Source organism: Peromyscus leucopus, chromosome 1 (genome assembly GCF_004664715.2).
Source record: "Peromyscus leucopus breed LL Stock chromosome 1, UCI_PerLeu_2.1, whole genome shotgun sequence".
Lineage (NCBI taxonomy): Eukaryota > Metazoa > Chordata > Mammalia > Rodentia > Cricetidae > Peromyscus > Peromyscus leucopus.
In genome coordinates this window covers 101,792,850-101,816,945 of record NC_051063.1, presented here as the reverse complement: position 1 = coordinate 101,816,945, position 24,096 = coordinate 101,792,850, and the positions used below count along the sequence as shown (strand labels likewise).

The 24,096-nt window shown below is 39.1% G+C and overlaps 2 protein-coding genes across 2 annotated transcripts; both read right to left on the bottom strand.

Moving 5' to 3' along the window:
- Window positions 1-2,968: 2,968 nt before the first annotated feature.
- Window positions 2,969-22,120, bottom strand: LOC114706671 (olfactory receptor 51E2). The gene is made up of 2 exons (XM_028889160.2): window positions 22,015-22,120; window positions 2,969-5,284 (listed from the first exon to the last, which is right to left on the bottom strand). Exon 2 carries the CDS (start codon window positions 5,232-5,234, stop codon window positions 4,272-4,274), a length of 963 nt encoding a protein of 320 aa, XP_028744993.1. The 5' UTR covers window positions 5,235-5,284; window positions 22,015-22,120; the 3' UTR covers window positions 2,969-4,271.
- LOC114706672 (olfactory receptor 51F2-like) lies at window positions 13,898-16,991 on the bottom strand. Its single transcript, XM_028889162.2, has one exon. The coding sequence runs from the start codon at window positions 16,989-16,991 to the stop codon at window positions 16,047-16,049; it is 945 nt and encodes a 314-aa protein (XP_028744995.1). The 3' UTR covers window positions 13,898-16,046.
- Window positions 22,121-24,096: the final 1,976 nt, after the last annotated feature.

Below are 24,096 nucleotides of genomic sequence, written 5' to 3'. Positions count from 1 at the left end.
ATTGGTCTCTGGGTGCTTCATCTTCCATCTCCAAAGTACTGGGATTACAGTGGGCACCACCATGTCCACCTGAGTATAATTCTTCAAAACACCCCAAAGTCTTTGATTGACAATACTGTAATGCATATTTACAAGTGTCCCAGTGGTAGCTCTTATGTCAAATGCTCTTACCACAACAGGAAAACAACAGCAACAGGGAGAGCTGGGAGAAAAGTCTTGGAGGTAATGGATACATTAGTTGCATTTGTGATGACAATGTCTAGAATGTGGACTGACATAAAGTTGTGTACATTATTGTTCCTCTTTATGTTTTAATCATACATAAATGAATTAGGTAAAAGAAGGCATCTTATGTCACCATCCCTGGAAAATAGATGAAACAAAGGAGCCCTGAAGAGAGTGGGTTGACCGAGTAACCTCAGGTTAGACTGACATCACCTTCTTAACCCCTTCCTTCCAGAAGAGACACAGAATCTTTAAAAACCAATGAGCTTGCACTTGTGTCTGAATCCTCATTGAGGTCTGTAAGGCAGGTGTTATCCTGTCATGTTTCCAATGGAAAAGCAGGGGTCTGGAAGGGAAATGGCTTAACTAAAACATTTCTAGAAGAAGTCATCTCTCAGGACCCTTTATCACACACATAGGTCAGTCTATGCCTGCCTGGTCAGGCTACGGTCCTCCAGTGCAGGGCCGGGAAGTGTAGAAGGGGAAGCAGGGACTTCAGAAGGATCTTGCTTCAAGCCTGGACTCCACCTTTTATTACAGTGTGACTTGAGGAAGTTTGAGTCACTAGCCCCTTATTTTCTATTGGAAAAATGGTCCTCTTAATTACTCTTGGATTTATTATAGTAGAGGATCATAGTAAGTCCCCAGAAAGTGCTACTTTTAAATATAATATAAAAAACCCAACTCACAGGCTTCTCAAACCTTTACCTTCTTTCCTTGACTCAGTCCTATGTGTCCCATATCACACCTTGGTCCACCTCTTACTTCATCTGTACTTTCATTCATTCAATTTCTAATCTCAACTAGGCATCTTTTGGTGCTTTTCTACTTTAAGGATTCCCTCAAAGTACACACTGAAAATACCAGGGTCAGCCTTCAATAAAATAGGCATTTCCTCAAGGCATATTCTAAAAGAGAGTCAAACGCCCGTTACCCATAACAGTGATCTTGGTAATAACTATATGGAATATTCTGCCTCCACTGTCACTCTTTGCTCTCTCTTCTTGTTTTCTAGGACCACATCTGACTCTACTTCACTTGAGTCTATGTTTCAGATTGTTCTTTGCATACCCAGCTCAAGATACCAGGTATTTCTTACGTAAGACACTGCCTCATGTTTATGTGATTCTCATATGCTTGTAGATTTTGCTGAAGACCCCAGCTAAAGACTACCAGAGTATACCCATCACACAAAGCTGGAGTCACTCACTTGTGGTAGCTAAGGAGAACACATCAATGTTTTAAAAGGAGAGAGGTGATAGCATTTATAGTGTGTGGGTTCCTATCTGTTATTCATATGGTGCTTTTAAAGGCAGAGCTTGTTCAGGAGTCACATCCTTAGAATATGTGAGTCCATGCAGCTAGAGATCAGTCTGGTAACACATGCATGGAAGGAACTAGTTTTTACAAAACTTTGAGCTTAGATAGATTGAATGCCTTTTAAAAAATTAAGCTGCTACAGTTAATTTCCTTTTATATTTCACATGCTAACATGTTTACAGTTTTGCTTTCAGTTTTTGGCTTTCCCTTCAGTTTAACTGCCCACAGGAATACTTTGCTTTGTACCAGCTTTTCAGGTCTCCATTAGGTAAGATTCTCTAGATGGGGGCTGGAGAGAGGGCTCAGCAGTAAAGAGCATTGACTACTCTTCCAGAGAACTGGGGTTCAATAACTGATACCCACATGTATCTTATCTGCAACTCCTGTTCCAGGGGATCAGACGTCCTCTTCTGGTCTCCGAAGGCATTGAATATATGTGGTGCATAGACATATATGAAGGCAAAATATCCATACACATAAAATAAAGAAATGAAAAAATCTTCAGAGATGATAATGGATGAATAGATAAAGAAAGACTGATAGACATAGACATGGAATAATGGAAAGACATAATGGAAAGAGAAAAATGGGATTTATATTAGGGAATTGGCTTGTGTGATTATGGGGGCTTGTCAATCCAAAATCTACAGGGTGGGCTTCTAGACTGGAAGTTCAAGAACGAGTCAACATCACAGTTCAGGGCTGTGTATGCTACAGAGTTCCTTCTTGCCCAGGGGAGTTTAGTCTTTTTTTATTATTTCAAAGTTCATTGATTTAAATGTTAATATCACTTGAAAACACACCATCATGGAGATATCCAGAAAAATGTATGTTCAAATATCTGGAGGTCATATCTCAGCCAAGCTGGCATAAAATGTCAGTCATAACAATGTCAAATGATTGCCCCTCATCCACATAATTGCCATTTTATTACTGTAATCAGAAAGATCTTGTCAAACTATTACATGATATTCACAGAAAGAACAACCAAGTTCTCTTAGAATTTTTTGTTTCTGCCTTTTGGCCTTGGAAATGAAGTCTATTGCAAAGTTATAGGTAGAAAAAATGCAAAGAAAGTACATAACTTACCCAAGGGTGTGCAATGACAGAAAAATTTTGCTGTCCCTGCTGTTGGCTTCTCTTTAGGTTATCTGACCAGTTACAAGCTCAGCTACCAGCCTTCCTGAGAGCTCTGAAAGGCTGTAACATGGGCCTGTTATCACCACAGCAAACTACTGGAGTTTTGGTCTTTTGGTACTTCAAACCCAATATCATCCCTTTAGAGCTATTTTTTTTTTAAAAAACCTTAATAATATATTTTCTTTAACCTAACATAGCCAAACTTTTTTAAAATTACATTAATGGTATATAATTGACAACAAAATACTTTACAGCAATTTAAATGATTGTTTATTGTGGTAGATACATATTACATAAATTTCACCATTTTAAGCATTAAGTGTACACTGAATATATTACCATTATTCTGTAGGTATCATTACTTTTTCTAGAACCTTTTCATCATCCCACTCAATACAAAGGGAACATTCTACGTGAGATAAGTTCATTCAACATCTTTTCAGTTGTGCAAGCCATACCTGGCAGGTCCTTTGCACCGAAGGTAAAGAAGACTGGGGGAGCTCTCATATCTCTCAACATTACTTTATAGGATTCTACAAACATAAAAACAGTAGGAATAACACTGAACACTTTAAGATAAATTATTATGTTGTTTGACACCTAAGTCAAGACTCAGACACCATCATATGTTACACATTCAAAAGAGTTGACAGATACAGGACACAATACAGAGAAGACAAAATCAATGGATATGTAAGAAACTAAAAGATTAAAACTCCTCCTTTCATCTGAGAAGAAGCAGGCTACTCTGCCACAGAGAACAGTTTGCTGTCCTCAACTAGGACAGGGCTAATCACTTAGTTCAAACACAAAGACATCCATGTTAGCACACAGCAGAGAGAAAACAGGATTTGTAACAAGCAGAGGAAATAGATGGCAGATGTTAAACAGGAAGCAATATAACATAGTAGTAAAGCAAATGTATTCAATTATCAAATTTAATTTAAAATCTTGGCACAGCACATACAAGAAACTTTCTTTGCTCACTAAAGCCTCTATCACATATTGTGATGGGCAAAAGTGGTACCTACTCTGGAAAAAGGATGAGATCACAGAAAGGCTGAAAAACACTTATCATGGGGCCTGGAACATGTTAAGCATACATGATACATTCATAAGCATTACTGTTTAGGGCTTGGATATGTTTCTAGGTAGTGAATAATAAACTTGAAGTGGATGAGGCAAGCCTTGGTTACTATACTGTCAGCTTCATGTTCTGCATTTTAGAAGTTACACATAACAACTGAACAATAGCTTCACGACAAAGAGAGTAGGAATAAGACACAGTCATATTTGAACATATTTCATCCAAGTCACAAACCTGATCAGTTAGTTTAAATCACAAATCCTAGTTGCTTTATTTAATATTATCAACGTGTCTCATTTTATAGAAAAGACTTTAAACCACACAATATTCATTGATATAGATTATTTCACATCATATCCATGATGAAGATAAATCATACTTTAGTTCACCATCCCATTCAGGGAAAAGCACTAATGTGCTGTGGGTGACTGGAATTAAGCAGGTATGATGAAATTACTATATTAAGCTATCTAGGACAAGGGTGATGGAATGGTAAGGGTCACGTGTTTCCTTCATCTTCAATGTCCTTGTCACAGCTGATCTTGAGCATAGCCAGCACCCGTGTTCTGATCTGCTTGGTCTTAGCACCATAGATGATGGGATTGATCACAGGAGGCAACAACAGGTAGACATCTCCCATGAGAACATGTACAATGGGGTCTAGGCTGTTTCCAAAACGGTGTACCACTGACAGGCCAATGAGTGGTACATAGAAAGCTAGAACCACACCAATGTGTGACACACAGGTCCCAAATGCCTTAGCTCGTTCTGACTTGGAAGGCAGTTGCAAAACTGTTCGTATAATCAGAAAATAGGACAAGGAGATGAACATGACATCTACACCCATGACTAGCAGAATGGCAGTTAGACCATAGACTACATTGGGCAATGTGTCTGTATAGGCCAACTTCATCACATCCTGATGGACACAATAGGAATGGGAGAGCACATTGGAGCTACAGAAGGCCAGCCGCTTGATCAGCAGTGGGAGTGGGAAAAAGAATAGGGATCCCCGGACCAGAGCCACCATGCCGATTTGGACTGTCACTGTATTGTTGAGCACAGCAGCATGACGCAGTGGGTGGCAGATGGCCACATAACGGTCAAAGGCCATGGCCAGCAGGATGGTAGATTCAACTGCCGATAGAGCATGAATGAAGAACATCTGGGCAAGACAGGCATCAAAAGTAATCTCCCGGGAATCAAACCAAAAGAGGGCAAGTATCTTGGGCATGGTAGATGTGGACAAAGCCAGATCAATAGCTGCTAGCATGCAGAGAAAAAGGTACATGGGTGCATGCAGGCTCCGCTCTGTCCTCACGATGAACACCACGATGCAGTTTCCAAACAGCGCCACAGCATACATGGAAAGCAGGGGGAAGCCAAACCAAAAGTGAGCTCCCTCCAGTCCTGGGATACCAATAAGCACGAAGGTGGCATGTGTGAAGTTGCAGGAGCTCATCGCTGATACCAAGTGGGGAGAACTGGAGAGGGTGAGGTCACACTGGCAGCCTGAAAGGGCATGGAGCAGAATCAGAGAGTCCCCTGGAACTTTGTGTGTATTAGCACACCCTCCCTTCTCAGTCTACCTCCAACCACACCCCAGCTCTTTCATGAGCTACATGGCTCTCTTTTCCAAAGAAAGAAATGTGAATGCTCCAAATTCATTTATTATTCGCCATTACTAATTAAAATTTCAAAATAAAGCTTTGCTAGAAAAATACTTATCCCTAAAGTGTGACTTCCTCCAGATTTCCTCAGACTCTCCTTTTGTCTCTACCTGGATACTAGGCACTCCCCATTTCATAAAATGACCGTATCTTTTCAGATAGAGATATCATCCTTCCCTCTTTCTCCCCATCTCTTCCCTGTGGCCCTCCCTCCTTCCTTTCATCCATCTTTATTTGTACTTTTCTTCCTTCACTATTATTCTTTCTTTCTCCCCCTCTCTCTTTATGTTTGTTAATTCAATTTTCAGAAATATTTACTTGAATGACCTGTTAAGCACAATGCTATTTGTGAGATGAAGACCTGAGACTCATTCCTTTTGACCTCCACAAGGCTTTTTTAGGGTAGGAGATGGATAAATAACAAATACATTACAGCATTGCAATAAGGTTAGCATAAGAAATTCACTGACTGCAGAGAATGACAAAGACAGAGGAGCCGTCCTAGAAAAGATGGTCTTTACATTTCAGTCTTGAAGCATGAGCAGAATTAGGTAGAGAAGGAAGAGACAACAAAGGATCTTCCAAGGTAGGGGGAATAGAAAATATTTTTCAAACAAAACAAAACAAAAACAAAAAAGAAAAAAAGAAACTTATCTGGACTCATAAAACCAAAGGCACCAGCTCCCTGTAACCATCTCTTTGCAGATGGAGGTGCTGGCAACATCCATCACCTCCAGTGGACCCTAGCTACTCGACATGTTCCCTCTGACAGCTTTTTCCATTGTTCTGGCCAGCGGCCCACTCTATGCCTAGGAGTCACCACCAATGGTATCTTCTTTTGTCCCAAAGAGAACTTGAGGAGTAAGCCTTGATTTGGGGAGCAGTATCACTGATTTTTTTTTTACCATAATATTCTGAGGATTTCCCTTGGGATCTGTGACAATAAGTCATTCATGTCCAGGGAGGAATTTCTTCTTGCTTTCTGGAGCCCCATGTTGCTGTGTTTCAGTCTCATACCCCACCCAGTCACCTGAGCACTCACGTCAAACTCTTTCTCTGTCAAGCTCCCTCCTGTCCTGTTTTTAGAGCTGGATAACTTCAGGAGTTACAGGCGTGGCTGTGAGAATCAGGGGCTTTGATGTTTACAAGTAAATGATGCAGGTGTCTTTGTTGACACTATCCAGGATATCCTGATTAATTTGTTTATCTCTCCCAGGATTCTTTGCCCCTTCTAACCAAGGCCTTTAATACAGCTTGGCAATGCCCTCAACTTCTCTTTAATGGGGAGAGTTTGGAGAACTGATGCTTTAAATCACAAAAAAATAAGAACTAAGAAATTTAAAGCTGGAATTTCCTGATCTTGGATGAGCAAAGGCAAACAGAGTAAAGATTCAAAGGTTATAAAACCCATATCACTGATCTCGGTTTTCTCCACTCTTAGGTCTTGTGCAGGTAAAAGAACAGCTTTTCCTCACTAACAGATATCGAATTCCAAACCTTGCTACCTGATACTGTCAGAGACAATTACATTCTTCAGTGAGATGCAACATAGCTTCAAGAGAGTGGGATGAGTGTCCCAACAAGAGCTGTGAGCCCAGCCTGAGTTCAACACACATCACTCATCCCTCACAGGCTTCCTGTAGTCCAGATGCCACTCTTCCTGAGGAGCTGCACCCCAAGCTGGGCTCTCTAGTTTATTAAGGTCTCAGTTTGTGACCTCTGATGATGTCCTTGTCCTGATTTGTCTAGATCTCTGTCAAAACACCCACTCCCCATTGTCACATCTCCCTCCCAGTGTGCACACACACCTCTCTCCCAGTATGCACACACAGGGAAGTCCTGTGTGTTTTTATTGCCATCTTAAATCCAACCATCCATCACTGTATCTATTATAAACAGCTTGTGGGAGAGAATGCAAATGTCCCAACAAATGACTCTGTGTGGTATAGGGCAAAGCAAAATAACCTTCCCTGGAGAAAGACCATCTTACTTGACCACAGTACCCAAGAGAAATGGGGACAAATATGAAAAGAAGGCAGGTTGGAGGTGTTCCAAGGGGCAAAAAGTCACGTTTCACATTCTCAAGGGCTTCTGTGGCTCTGACATATTTAAAGGCCCCTCTCACCCACAATCAGGTGACTTCTAATCCACCTCTCTGCATAGCACCTGTCCAGCCTTGCTGTTGCTTAAAGCACAGAACCAGTTTTGGTTCGATTTTGTGTTATTTTAAAGGAGGTAAAACTATTTTTTTCTAGGCTACATGACTGTAAAACGTCTACAAAAACACTAATACAAACAGTAAAATAGCAAGATTTTAGCATTGGTAGCAGTCTAAAAAGCTCAATATTTCCATACAATAATAATGAAGTATCAGAAAATGCTCTTCCAAAAACCTTTTATTCACAATAGCATTAATGATTATGAATTTAATCAAAACTGGTAGAAAATTTATACATTGTGATCTACAAACTATTACTGAGAGAAATTAAACATAATATCTAACAAATGGAATGATGCAGTGTTTGTGGATTAGAACACAAGACTGTATTGAATACAGCTTTTCTCTAAGATGAGATGCAGACTTATATAACTGCTATTGAAGTTTCTTTAGGCTGTTTAAACATCAGTTTTTAAAGTTAGCTTACAAAGTAAAAGGGTTCACCATGACATTTTCATGGAACTATACTATTGTACATTGTTCTTATTCAGCTCCTCACCACCCTCTTGCTGGTCCTCTTTACACCCTCAAATATTTCCTCCTTCTGCTTTATGTCATATGGATGACATAACCCCCTTCCCTCTTTCTTATTTTAAAATCTCCTTCCTCTTCTCTGATAGTCCCCTTTCTATTTTCTAGACACACACACACACACACACACACACACACACACACACACGATTCTGCATATGACAGCAAAAGTAATATTTGTTATTTTGAGTCTAGTTTACTTTCCTTGACACAGCGATCTCCAGTTCTATCCATTTTCCCGTAAATGGTCTTATTTCATTCTTTTAGTTGAACATTATTACAGAATGTAATAATGTATCACCTGCTTTCCCGGAGATCATCAGCTAAGGCACTGGGGCTTGTCTTATAATGAAGTGTGTGGGGTCTTCAAGGTCCCTCAAGGTGGCAGGATTCTTGGGCTGCCAGACGCCTGGTAAGAGCTCACTTACCTGAGAACGATGCAGCTCAAGGAGGGCAGCTGGATCTGGCTTTCGCTTTCAGGACCAGGTCTCTTTATAACGCTATTCAGTAGGCTCAGGGAACAGGGTGTGGGAATAACAGCTGATGCTCTAGGGATCTGGCAGACAGAGGAACAAAACGCTCATGTCCACTCGTGTGCTGCTCTCACAGGCTTCCTGCTTTTCCTGTCTAGGGAAACGATCTCAAAGGGCCAAGGTCACTGCCACCATTCCCGCAAAGACACATGTGAGTTTCTTGACAACAAACATGTGTTTCCACTCCTCTGAGCTGATCTAATTTCCACAGTCAGCCACAAGGTTAGTGTTTCCTCATTATCTGATCTGCTAGACACAGCAGGCAAAACGTAGGAATAGTCACGATCCTTGAACTGTTGGTGTTCACATTGACCTGAAATCCTAAGTAGGTACACTAAAGTGTAGTTCCATAACTCAAAATAGGTTCATTCATGTCTCCATAGCTCTCTCCTACTTCTCTTGCAGTTTAAACATAGCCCCTAATATAATGAAGTCACTTATTTTTATACCTGTGCCATGGGCAAAGATGAATCTTTGGTCTATATTATCATATACTGATAAAGTTAGATGCAGAATCTCATGTATTATTTATTCATTCACATTCAACAAGTGTTTGTCAAGAGCCTGTAATTTCATAAGCAAAATAGAGACCATTCCCAGGGTTATGAAGTATACTTTTTGATTAGAGTGGCTGAAATGAAATTAAACTAATGTACAAACTAGATAGAATGCTAGGTATTCATAAGGAGAAAATAATGAAGAGAATAAAGAACATGTTAATATCAGGAGAGGGACTTGAAGACTCAGGTGAAACTGCCTGGAGGAGATATTGGAGAGATAAGTGAGGGATACACCCATGGAATTATCTGGGGAAGAGTGTTTTGGGAAGAAGCATCAGAGATGGCAAATAAATTTCCTAAGGAACAAGTATGTCAACCTAAGAACAAGGCAGGCAGTGTATTCCAGTGCAGAGAAGAGGGGGAGAGGGGGCGGAATGAAGGAAGACTCTGTGAACTGCCTATATAGGAACTTGTAGCACTTGACAATCAATTTGCGTTCTTCCCTTAGATCTCAGTGAGCTGAAGATCCTTATAGAGCTACATATAATCCTACAGACTAGTCTTCTCTAATTGTCTCCACTGCATGGACTTGTTTTTATTGATCCATCATTGCCCATTCTGGTCTTTCATTGTTTCTTTTTAGTGACTTCATACTTCAAGCCTCTAAAAATCTAGCTAAAGCATCATCATATTCTTCAAGAAGTGGTTTCTCTAAGGCCTCTGATATTTCTTCTCCAGTGCCAATGTGCCCTCCTTCATACCCATACAGGTATGTCTATCTTTGATTGACATTTATCTTGCCTTGTCTCCTATACTTTCTAGGTTTGCCTCACAGATCACTCTTACCTTGTTATTGTTACTCTAAAAACAGAAACATAATTATTGTCTTGTTAATTAAGTAGCAAGACGTATTACACACCTATAGTCAGGAATGTGCTCATTCACTTACTGTGTAAAAGCATGTTCTCTCAATACTGGTTTTTTACTGAACTTATGTGATACAGAGATGAATATGGTCAAGTCACTACCCTAAGATACTAAAATAACATCTACACACTCTTGACATAATATTGAATAATAGCAAATACCAGTGATTTTTAATGAGGACTTGAATAGGGACATTCATTAATCAATTGGGGGCCCCTCAGCCTTTGCTTCATAGTTCATGTGTTTCCATTCGTTTGACTATTTGTCCCTGTGCTTTATCCAACATTGGTTTCAACAATTCTCGCTCATATAAACCCTCCTCTTTCTCGCTAAGGGTGGGTACAAGAAAGAGTTTTTTAAAATTCAGTTTAATGTGTATGGGTATTTGTCTGCTTGTATGTCTTTGTGCCATGTGTCTGTAGACCCCAGAAGAGGACATCAAGTCTTCCTGGAACTAGAGTTACAGATGATTGCAAGCTGCAGTATGGGTGCTGGTAATTAAACATTAGTCCTTTGAAGAACATCCAGTATTCTTGCCTGTTGAGCCATCTCTCCAGACCTCAAGAAGAGTTTTTTTTAAAGCAAAGATAAATCATAGAAGGAAGCAGAATTCTTTAAGTAGAGTGGTGTTTCTGGAGTGATATAAGAAGAAAAGAGAAATTGAGAAGGCAAATACATATGAGTTAATGATAAGCTGTGGACTCCAGGCTTCATTCTGTTGGAGTTAGGAGAAGAATGCATAGTTCATATCAAGGACATAACTATGTATGTGTATTAAATTACATTTGTAGAAATTGTTTGAAGGATGCATTTCAGGATTAGATGTGTTTTGAATTTAAACTTTAGATGTATACTTTTTCCTCATTTCCCATAGTTAATTCTTCAACTCATCTTGTCTAATTTTCCTTCTAAATATAATACCCTTGTCACTGTAATTACTCTGGTTTCTAGGAAAGTCTCTAACTCATAGTGGAGAACCAACATGGTCAGAGCATAACATTTGCTCTGCAAATTACCCATTCTCAGTGTCAAGTTGCCCATTTATAGTTATGGAAGTTTACAAGTTTCCAGGTGGTTGGGCAATAGGATTGTTCACAAGTTAGTGTGTAGATGTAAGTAGAAGTGTTATGAAAATCTGAGTGTCTGGCTTTTAAGATTGAGATTCATTCTTATCCCCCTAAAATTTATTTCTCATTAGGAGATTGAAATGAAATAGATAGGGATGGAGTTGGGGGGCACTGAAATGGAGGATCAAATGGAGAGGGGTTGTGGAAAGGAATAAAGGGAGAGATACCTAAAATTAAGTGGCATTTGAAGGGTAGTATGGAAATCTAATATAGTAGAAACTTCCTAAAATAGATGCATATATGAAGGTGATGCAGATGAAATTGCCAAACACTGGGGGAGACAGAGTCCCATTTGGTCACAATTAATAAAATAATAAAGAAAAAATATTTATTTATTTTTTTGAGATTATAATATAATTACATCATTTCTCTCTTCTTTCTCTGTTCAAACTCTCCCATACACTACTCCTTGCTCTCTTTCAAATTCATGGCCCTCTTTCATTAACTGTTGCATATTTATATGTATATCTATATTCGTAAATGCATAAATCCAACCAGCTCAATCTGTACTCTGTTACTTACTATGCATATTTTCAGGATTGATTACTCAGCATTGGCTAACCAATTGGTGTGTTATTCTCCAATTCTGTTTTTTTTCAAGATGGGGTTTTTCTGTGTAGCCCTGGATGTTTTGGAACTAGCTCTGTAGATCAGGCTGGTCTTGAACTCAAAGGTCCACCTGCCTCTGCCTCCTGAGCGCTGGGATTAAATGCGTGTGCCACTACTGCCAGCTTCTTCAATTTTAAGACTGAATACTGTCATCTTTTGTTCCCAGCTCAAGTAATTCCTACCCTGTCTCTCATTGCTCTCCAAGTATCACACCTTATGCAGTGAAGTAGGCAAAAATCTAACATTTAAACCCACATTTTTTTTTTTTTTTTTTTTTTTTTTTTTTTAGACAGTTTCTTGTTAGCTTTGCCTTTCCTGAGCTCATTGTAGCCAGCTGCCTCAACTCACAGAATCGCCTCTCCTCCTGAATTAAACCCACATTTTTAAAATCTCTCCATCTTCCCTTCTTGGATTTTTCTGCAGTTATTTTGGACTTTTATCTTTGTTTCATTATAGGTTCAGACTGTATGAGGAGCATAATCCATGAGGTTCAGAGAACAAAAAGAGATGGAAAACAAACAGAAATGGATAGTTTATTTCAAATATAAATCATCCATGTAAATGGCTCTCTAATTTTCTTTTTTCACTATTAAGGAATATACAAGGGAAGTTTTATGTTGGAAAGAGAGAGAGAGAGAGAGAGAGAGAGAGAGAGAGAGAGAGAGAGAGGGGGGGGGGGGGGAGGAGAGAGAGAGAGAGAGAGAGAGAGGAGAGAGAGAGAGAGAGCACTGCAGGAAATTAGAATAAGGTGGTGTTAAGCCAAATGATCAAAGGAGGACATCCTGCATAGCATCCTTCAAAATGAGAAGCTTCATGAATAAATATCTTATGATCTTGTGTGGCATCCAAATTCTTATACATTTTTCAAGATCTTATTTATTTATTCATCAGTTCAACTGAGGTTAAAAGAGAGTATGGAACTAGGTATGCTGGAACACACCTATAATTCCAGCTACTTATGAGGTTGAGGTAGTGCAGTATCACCATGGGGAATTTTGTGAAACTATTTTAAAACCAAACCAAAACCATCAACAAGAAAAGAAATCTAAAGACACAAGCAGCCAGATACTATTAATAGAAGTGTAAAAACAGAACAGCAGTGAATAAGATGCAGTTCCTGGTCTTGAGAAGAGAACTCAAACCCTGTTGTGGAAAGATCGCGTCTAATCGATCTAAAGAGGATCACCATGAGAAATAAGCATATGGTGATGGTGGTGTATCTGGGTGGAGTACAAGGCAGATTATGGGGGTCAGGGTTCTTCAAATAAGTCATCTCTCTTCTAAGTGGGAGGGTGATGACTGTAGTGGTATTTGCTCTGCCCATGACCTTGGGCTATAGTGCTCAAAGGAGGTGGTACTTCTTGCTGTTGACTGTGACCTCTTAAAAGGAAAGGGTGGGGGGCATCCTTTTTTTTTTTTTTAAATCAGACACCAGGCCTGGGAATTGAACCTGGGTCCTGTGGAACATCAGTTAATGCTCTTAACCACTGAGCCACCTCTCCTCCCCTTCTTTGTCTTGTCTTTAGTTGGAATGTACTGCCTAACCTTATCCTGACCTGCCATAGGCCAATGCAGCTTTATTTATTAACCAGTTAGAGCAACACATATTCACAGTGTACAGAAAGACATTCTACAGCACTTTGCCTTTACTGTTTAATCTCAGTCAGTAGAGCATAAGACTCTTAATCTCAGGGTCATGGGTTCATGCCCCACATTGGGTGCCACTTATTAAGAACAATCCACTTGAGTCTATTTAATGGGTAATAGGGATTTATTAAGATATAAATTGAGGAAATACACTCATGAATACAAACTGAGTAAACAGCTGAAGTCATCTTTTCTGACTGGGAGCAAATCCACCTGGCGGTTTGATCAGACCAGGAAGCAGGCAGTAGGCAGCAGGGGCTTGTGACCCTTCTCCCTTTCCTTTTAAGAGGTCACAGTCAACAGCAAGAAGCACCGCCTCCTTCAGGCCCTATGGCCCAAGGTCATGTGTGGAGCAAATACCACTACAGATGATAGTGAATACTACTATAGGTGGAGGTAACAGCTTGTGCAAAGGCTTGAAGTAACAGAGGATAATCAGAATAGAAGACATGGAAGTTTCTCATCAGTCTTGGAGTACTGTATAGAAGACAAAGGATTCTTAAGACGTAAATGGAGACAGTACACTCAGCGAGAAACAAATTCCTTATCCTCAAAAACCTTTTCTCATGATGGGGAAACAAGCAAAACAAAACAAAACAAAACACCTCCCCTCCCCAGTATATAATAGATTGGGTGTTGAAAGTGCTATGGATTAAAGAAAAGGCAGGTAAGGATGAGGATAAATACTGTCAGGAACTGATGGAGAAGTATTGTTGTTATGATTATTATCCCTATAATTTTTAGGGGTCCTACAGTAAGGTACACTGGGTAGGATCCTGCATGAAGAGAGGATGTAAGTCAGCAGTTGATCTCTGAGAGAAAAACATCACAGGCAAAAAAAAAAAAATGGTGAGTATGAAGTATAATGCTGGAGTGTTCTTGATGATATAAGAAAATATCTAGAGGCTAATGTAAATTTACTAGGGTGAATCAAAGTACAGTAGGAACTGGAACTGGAATAGTGGTGGATACTCAGAACATGTAGAAGCCCTTGCACACTACTACAATCACTGAATTTCCCCCATTAGTCAGAGAAGAGCCCATGAGAGTGTGCTAAGGAGGGAGTGATAAGACCTGCCATGTGTACTAGAATAAGCATTCTTAACTGTGAAATGCATGAGGGAAGATTCTCCACAAAGCTATTAATAGATAACTTCAGGTTCAAGGTGATGGCTGGCATCCTGATGATAGTAGTGGAAGCAATGTAAGTGGCTGGATTCTGGGTTTGTTCATAAACAGTTAGGTGTGGAACAGGATTAACCTCAAGGTATGAGAATTCACTGCAAGTATTTCATCTTAGATATTTGGAAAACAGAGTTTCTGGTTATGGAAGCCTATAGAGAGCATACATTTTTATTGATGGGACTATTAAGACATCTAAGATGATTGTGAGATATCTGGATGTAAACATTAATACATGTTAGATGAGGGTGGACTACTTGTGGTTGTTCAGCATAGGGCATTTAATATCATAATATGATATGAAATGACCAGAAAAAGAAGCATAATAGGAAGAAGAGGCCTGAGAACAAAGTTCTGGCATATTTGAACACATGTAAGTCAAGGTTAGTAATAATTAAGACAAAGGATGATGTTCCTTCCAGAAGCCATAGGTTGTAAAAATCCCAGTGCTAGGTGTAGGATTCTTCCCCTCTGGTTGTTGGTAAGGAACCTCTCAGAAAACTCAAAATAGTGCAGGCTACTTTCATTGCTCTTAGTTGCCCACCAGAACTTGATGGTAAGACACTATTTCTGAAGATGCCATATGCTTTAGTAAAAGGACCTGGAGAAATAAAGCAAGTACTGACCTGGAAGCCTCCCCCATGCTGACTGCCTCCCATAGCAGCAGAAGGTGCTATCTAGGCTGCTGGGGAACAAAAGTTATTGATTGTCTTACCCAGCTATGAACATCACAAGTTCCAATAATGATAGAACTGGCAAGATTTACTCATGGGTGAAATTGTGATAAAATGTTTTGGGGTGACCAACTGCTTTGTGATCTGGTTTAAAGAAGGCACCACAGAATTTATTTATATCTGATATAAACCTGGCCAAGAACTCATAGGTGGAGAGATCATAGGTTATAGGATCAACTTACTATTATTAGTTTGCTAAATGGATATAGTATCAAACTACCTTCTAAATACACATCTCTATTTACATAGAAGCTCTCAGTATTCACCAGCAAAGTTCCTTTGAACAGTGGATGGCAGATAATTAGAAAATGCTACCTATTTTTCTACAAAGGGATGATTTAATATGAAATTTTTAACTGCTACAATGAGGTAAGAATAAAAGGGCTGTTGACAAGGATAGAAATACTAGCTTAGAACAAAAAATAGTAAGGAAAAATTCTAGACATAAAGTCATCTACTGTTATCAGTTCCTAATTATATATGAGTGTCTCCTCATCTGTGAAATAAGGGGTTAAAGTAGCTGACATTTGATGTATTCTAACATTAACTAGCTATATGGCCTGAAACAAGCCATGTAGCTCTACGCTTTTGTGAGTCTATATTTTTTTAGAATGGAGAACTTTTATCACAGCTTTACGTATCTGCTTGGTCTTCACACTGTAGATGATGGGGTTCATGACAGGAGGGATCAGCAGGTAGGTGTTAGCAATCATGGTATGGACATAGGGTGGAGCTCGTTTCCCAAATCTGTGAACAAAGGACAAACTGATCAATGGAATATAGAATATAGCTACAGCTCCTATATGGGAGATACATGTGCTGAAGGCTTTCTTCCTCTCTTCTGGGGAAGCAATGCTGAGGACGGTCCTAATAATCAGGACATAAGAAAGGAGGATGAGGACCGAGTCCACTCCAACAGTAGAAATCATGGCAGTCAGTCCAACTACATTGTTGATCCTGGTGTCTGTGCATGAGAGCTTCATGACATCGGGGTGGAAGCAGTAAGAGTGGTGGAGCACATGGCTGTTGCAGAAGGTTAGTCTCTTAAGAAGGGCAACCATTGGTGTCAGCATTACAGTCCCTCTGATGACAATTGCTACTCCAATTTGAGCTATTCTGGAATCAGTTAAAATAGTGGCGTACCTAAGGGGATTAGAGATGGCCACATAACGATCAAAAGCCATGGCCAACAGCACTGAGGATTCCATGACAGTGAAGAGTTTAATGAAGAACATCTGGGACAAGCAGGCATTGAAGCTGATCTCTCTGGCATTGAACCAGAATATCCCCAACATGGTGGCCAGAGTGGATATGGACAGCCCGAGGTCAGTGGTGGAAAGCATGGAGAGGAAATAATACATGGGCTCGTGGAGGCTGGGCTGAGTGATAATGGCAAAGAGAATCAGGCTGTTCCCTGAGAGGGCAGTTGCATAGAGAAAGCAGAAGGGGATGGAGATCCAGGAGTGGAAGGCTTCCAGCCCGGGCACACCAGTGAGCAGGAAAATGATGGAAGAAGTTGTGGTGTTCTGGAAGGCTGACATGCTAGATTAAAAGTACAGAACAGGTCTGAAACAAAAAGACTATATTTCTTTGTGTATTCTATTTATATATTTTATCCAACATTTACTTGACCAAAGGTGAGCATTGATACATTATCTGAAAATAGGAATGACACCTTTAAGTTAATAAAATTTTATGATTTCAACTACTGCAGCAACAGTTTTTTTTTTTTAATTTTTGAAACAATTTTCTCAGCCAACAACTTTTCTCCTCTGAGGTTCTTTGCTGCTAGACGCATTTGTACTGTGTGATCTATCTTTCACTCTTTCAGCTGCAGATGACACAGGACACTACTACCCACTTGGTATAACACATTACCATAGCCAACTCTTTGTGTTCTAAATTTCTGAATGGCCAGTTCCCCACAATATATTCTCTGCATCTTGTGGAAACATACTTCCTGGGAGATATAATGAAATGATTCTGCCTTGTTTTGCAGAGGAAGATGAATCTTTATTGAAAATATCATGTTTTCTTCTTCCTCTGAGTAGAAAATTTAGACCAGGCAGATAGGGTATGCATGAATTGTAAATGGGGGTTTGGGGAAAAGCATTAAGGCTATGGTTGGAGTTGGCTCAATGGGAAGTAGCCAGTTTGGGGCAGTTTCTTTGATGAGAAAGAAAGCCACTGAGTAATGGACCGCAAGTATAGGATACGAAAGGGCACAGAGGGACACCTAAATGCTTCCAGAACACACACATGCACTCAAATAAGTTCTACTTTTGAGGTCATCCTAGGGAACCTTACTAAAAATAAATTGGGAACATAATTGAAATTACTGGATTATCGTGGGGGGGGAAGGCAAAAGTAATTTGAATTTAGTATATCTTGAGACTCTGACATTTTTAGTCATGAGTGTCCTCAGGGGAGCGATGAGGTTAATGTCAGAAATGTATGATCATTATAATGAAAAGAATTAAGTGTTGACATTGATGTACTATATACTTCCAAAGGCTTCAAGAAGATACTTTAACTGTTACAACCACCCCCAAATGATAACAAATTGAGGTGGTAGATATACAAATTAACTTGATTTGATCATTCCTGAATGTATACATTTAGGGAAACACCACATTGTGTTTCATAAATATACACAATCATAGAAGAGGATTATCAGAATGTGGTCAGGCATCAGGTTTGGAGACCAGGAGAAAGGCTTATAGAAAAAGCAGTGAAAATTTTCTGTGTACTGTCTACATTGAAATGAAGAATGCTGAGATTTTCACAAAGCCATAGGAATATTTTTCAAGTAAAAGCTTTTTGCAGAGTTCAGCATTAAAAGCTAAAGAATAACACAAAATCTTCCCTTTAAGAGTTTGTAACCAAGTGAGGGAGAAACATCCTTGAGGCTTTTCAGTAACTCCAATATAACAATAATAATGGCTGTGGAAGGCAGAGGGTCGTCATGTGTATCTGTCAGTTCTGGCAACCATGCCTTTTATTTGACATGTAGTAACTTATTTGTTATTTCTGCCATTGAGTTCCAGTAAATTTTACAAAGGATGACTTTAAATTACTACTTGAAAAATTTCCTGATTTCTTAATTATCAATAATTTACTTTATTCATGGCCAATTTTCATTCTTCTTGTTAATTTCTTCCTTCTCTTTGTTGATGAAAGATGATAAAACAAAACAAACTGTACAGTACAGTTTGACTTGATCCATATTTGCTCTGGCAGCAGAGAACTCAAATTGCCTGCTTTTAGCTGGGGCATTCGTCACTCTCAAACCAGAATTTCTTATCATTTCTCTTCAACCATACTAGACCCAGAGAGGATTGCACATTCTGTTTTACAACCAGGAATTCTTTATAAGCTATCATAAACCTTTAGGTCAGCTCAACAGTAGACAGATATAGGATACTCACAGAGTCCTGTTAGCTACTAAGATGTAAAGAGAATCTGAGATGATTTTGTGACTGAGGAATAAAAAGAAGTCATCATAGACAATATACCTCACACTTAAAGTCTCAAAACATCCTCTTTAATATGACTCCAGTGACTCTTACCAACAATAAAAATGACTGATTTTGAACATGAATGGCCTATCAGATACTGTATAGGTGTGGTGAGAACCATAGGGTCATAGACAAAGAGATGTACTACTAATCATAGAGTGCACTAACGTAGGAGATGTCTAAGAGATAAAACTGAGAAAACACAGGGCAGCAGCCTTCCAGTGTCTGGGTTCTGTATATGTGAATGGGTCTGTGTTAGGTGTTTAGGAATGAATTCTACAAAATATCAAGAAAGTGGATGAAGTGTAACTAATCTTTTGATGAGTAGATGTGAGTTTACAAGAGTGAAAACGGGAAGTGTGCTCTTGACATAGATAACATGAGAAGTGAGAAGAGAAATAGGTAACAATAAGAAAGATGACACAAAAGTGTCTTAGCATGAGTCTGCGTGCTGAAGGAGAAATAAGTAGATGAGAGCATAAGAATCTTGGGTTTCTTGGAAAGGATGTTTTAGATTTTGCATTGCAAAGCATCAAGAGCCAGGCATTTCCAAATATTTTGTGAATAAGCAAACAGGCCATTCTCTATCTCTTTTAGTTTATCTCCAACAAGATTCCTTTTATTCTTTAGCATTTTGCTGGACATCATTGGTTCCTTTTCACAAGTTCCACCCCAACTCTATAATGAAAGCTTTACACACTTTACTGCTTTTTTTTGAGATGAGTTTCCAAAATACTCATCTCAACTAGGACTCATTACTATCTGTCATTATCAACCACAGTGCTTAGATAGTAGAGGGATCAGTCATAAATACCATCCTTTCTTCAGTTTTCTGTTGCATAGTTTATAACGAGCAAAAAAAAAAAAAAAAAGAGTCTGAAGAACAATCTGCTTTTGTTTATTTTTCCTTCACCCTTGGTAACAAGCAGGATATTTCCCCCGGCTGAGAACTCCCAGAAAATCCTTCAACTCAGTGACTAGTGAATTTTTAAATAGTCTCTATAAATTCCAGATATGCTTTCTCTCCATTACTTCAAAATTTGATTCTCTCTTCCTTGTTACTTTCCCTTTCAACTGCTTCAATGATAGTTCCTCTGATAGATTATCCCTGTCCATTGTTTTTCAGAAAATACTGTTCTCTGCCTTGTTAATTGTGTTGTAGAAAGTTTGGCTTTCCCTATCCCTGCTTGCAGTCCATATTCTCTCCTTGAGATGACCTAGTTATGGCCATGGCTTTAAACAACACACATCCATCTGACTCATGTATCTACTCTTTAATGATAGCATCTTATAATTCTATATTTCAAAAGTTAACAGAATCATGGAAGGATTAAACATGAAGGCAACACTGAAATGTGGAACAGAGTAATGTGGTAAAATCTGTGTTTTAAAGACACTCAAGACACAGTTTGGAGAACAAATAAGAGCTCCTTGCTTCCAGTGTTAATAAAAGTGAATACAAACCTGTTTCTGAGAGATATCATCTCATTCCTCAGAGACTGCAACAGAACTCATTTCCTCCCCATTCCTGACCTGGCTCTTTCCCGTTTCTTTCTCTTATCTGCAAGTGGTTTCTAGTATTTGTCTAATTAAAATTTATCACCCCTTCTCACCCTTGTCTTATATCTCTCTTGTTCCATTAAAATATTCATTTATTGTTTTTTCATTACTGACTCTAGTTCTCCAATGTGTTGGATGCTAGTTGGTACTAGAGGTTATATTTTACCACATATTTTGATACATTAAAAATTCACCTGCTAATATTAGAGAATAACAGGACAGTAGATTTTCCTGACATTATTCTACAACTTTATTTTTTCTCTCACTGAGGCAAGATTTTACTATGTATCCCATAGCTAGCCTGGAATTCAAGATGCTATTGCCTTGGCCTCCTAAGTGTCGAGATTACAAGTCATCTTCATCATTTCTGCTTCCTCCAAACAACTCTTCAGTGTGCCATCATTCTCAGATCTGTGAGACTCACCTTCTCCAACAACTTCATTCTTCCTTGTGTGAACTTTGCTATTTAGACAATGTTTATTTTCAGTGCAATATTGAGAGCTGTAGATGTGCCTTTAGGTGCTGATTTAGACCATGTGGCATCATCAGTATTTTCCAAGCTGTTGCTCATGGTCTATAGCGTGTGGTGGGTCAGGGCTTGATCTGTGCTTAGAAACACTAGTTTCGAAGCCTTGTACAGCAATGCAAATTACTCATACTGATATATCACATGTATCAAATCAGCAAGTGTTATTGTGCTCTAGCCTAAGGGTCATACTGTATCAACATGTAATAGTTATTAATGGATTTCCTTTAAAGTTACTTTTACAATGAAAACTAATAAAAACAGGTGTGAGAGAGGTTAGGGAAGCATATTCAGGGTCACACAGAGCTGGTGAGTAGAATAGGCAGTATTCTGAACCCAGTTATCTTTAATTCCAATGTTCATATTTTCAAAAAAGGCTTATTTCACTGACACTTAAAAGCTATGTAAACTTCCTTTAATCCAGTTTACTCGTCTATAGGCCTGGATAAGAAACTACTTAATAGAACTTTGCCATTCAAAATCTCTTCAAAACAGGTATTTCACTTTAATTTCAAGCTAAATTTGATTTATTCACTCATATTTTTTGATACAGAGTCTCCTTTATCAACAGGCTGACTTTGAGCTTAGTATGCAGCCATTGGGCACCCTGAGCCTCCGATCCTCTTACCTCCACACCCCAAGTGCTGGTATTGCAGACATGTATCATTATGATCAACCACAAACTTTTGTTTTTTGCATGAGTCATTGAACTTAGGAATGAGTTTAACTGATCATGATAAATGCATCAAAACACTAATTAAAGCATTTGACTAAAGACAAGTTATCCAGGCCCCTATCGGGCAGAACAAAGTGCTCATTCTCTGCAGATTTCCTGGGAACCCATAATTCAAAATTTCCAGTCTTCTACAGCCCTCTACTCATGATCTTATCTAATTCTGAACATCACAATGTAATTCTTCCCCACTGCTAAGACAGCACAGCTCACCCAGTTTTACTCACAGAGCCCATCCAGCAGCAATGAGTCTCTCTCAGGCTAACTCAGAAGGTGGAGGGAGCTTCTGATTCCAGAGGAGGGCTGAGCTTATGCTGAGTCTCATCCAGCTTCTTTGAGGATAAGCACACAGTGGAGCGACCAGTTCCCTGTGGCAGAGCTAATTTACTGTGCCTCCAGGGTGTGGACACTCCCAGAGGATTTCACTTGCCTGATACAAGCTTTTTATATCTCTTCCAGAATGTGATTATGGCTACATGCTTTATGGGCTGATGTAAAATTTCGCTCTTGTGAGAGTTCGTTGGAGAGTATTTTTAAAAACAGCTTTATTGAGATATAGTACATATACTATAAAACTGATCCATTTATAGTATATAATTCAATAAGTTTTAGAACAATCACAGAATTATTCAGTAATCATCATCACAATCCAATTTAGGGAAATTTCACCACCTTAAAAATGCCATAACCATTAGCAGGCCATTTGAGGTGGATTAAAAAAATGAAATATCGTATGTTTAAAAAAATCTGCTATAAAGTATACTTCACTCTGTAACATTTTAACCCCTTAGAATCTGGCCTTACTCACAGCAGCCCTGGATCATTAGTTTACTGGGAATGCACTGGTACACTAGCAACCTCTTAAGAACTCACTTATACATCCATCCATATATTTGATAAATATTTCCTAATGACACTGTATATTCTAACTATATTATAAGTCCTAGAGGTTAATAAAAAGAAGAAGACAGCATAGGCCTCACTGCCCAGACTTTTAGTTTAGAAGAGAGACAGGCTAACTGATATTCACATGCTAATCAATGACAAAGTCATCTTAGAAGCATAAGGCATGTGCTTGGTAAATACAGTGGTAAAATGTCTCAGTCCATAATTTAGCTATACAGGAAATAAGTACTGTTTTGTTTATTGTTGTCTAATTTTACTTACTTCCTAGTGTGATATCGAAACTGACAATGTGGTGAAAAACTGGAATAATTTTTGGGCATCTGTACTGTGTTCAAGATATGAGACTATTTTGTTGAGGAATCAGGGCAGGTAGGTGATGTCTTTAGGCAGTGATGTCATCTAAGGTGGGCTGACTACTGCCCTCCTCAGTCTTTGGTAAGCATTTTCTACACATTGGTTATATGCATGGCTTCTTTAGTTGCTCCTGCAGTCCCACCATTTCTGGACCACTTTTCTGTTTATAGATCTTTCAGTTATTCTTTTTAAAATATATTTTTCTCTTTTTTTATTAAGAATTGTTGAATTCATTTTACATACTAATCATAGATCCCCCTCTCTTTCATTCTCTGGCTCCCCCACCACCCAGCTTTACCTCATCATCCCACTACCCCATTCCCTCCTTTGATAAAGTAAGGCCTCCCATGGGGAGTCAGCAAAGCCTGGTATATTCAGTTGATGCAGGTCCAAGCCCCTACCCCCTCCATCAAGGCTGTTCAAGGTGTCCCACCATAAGTAATGGGCTCCAAAAAGCCAGCTCATGCACCAGGGACAGATCCTGATTCTTCTCCAGGGGGCCCCATAGGCAGATCAAGCTATACAACTGTCTTGCTCAAGCAGAGTACGTGAATACCCTGCATCATAGAGCCTTCATCTAGTAACTGATGGAGGCACATACGGAGATCCACAGGCAAGCACCAGGCCAAGCTCCAGGAGTCCAGTAAAAGAGAGGGAACAGGGATTCTATGAGCAAGGAGGGGGGGGTCAAGATCATGATAGGGGAACCTACAGAGTTATTCTTGATTTCTCTCTCTTATATCCTGTATCCATTACATTGACAGAATCTATCTATATTTGAAAATATCTATGTAATTTGTTTCTTACTATTTTCTTGGGTCTTATGTCAAAGATACTGTGAGAAGGGTTTGTGGGTGGAGTATTATTCTCCAAAGACTCCCATACCTTAATGTCTAGAATCTGAATGTGGTAGTTTACATGTCAAAGGGAGTTTGAACTTTGTAGATATGATGAAAATTAAAAGCTTTGATGTCAATGGTAATTTTATTAAGATTTCTGAAAAATGGATCTCAAGGTTCATCAATAAAATGACCAGAAAACATTTTATT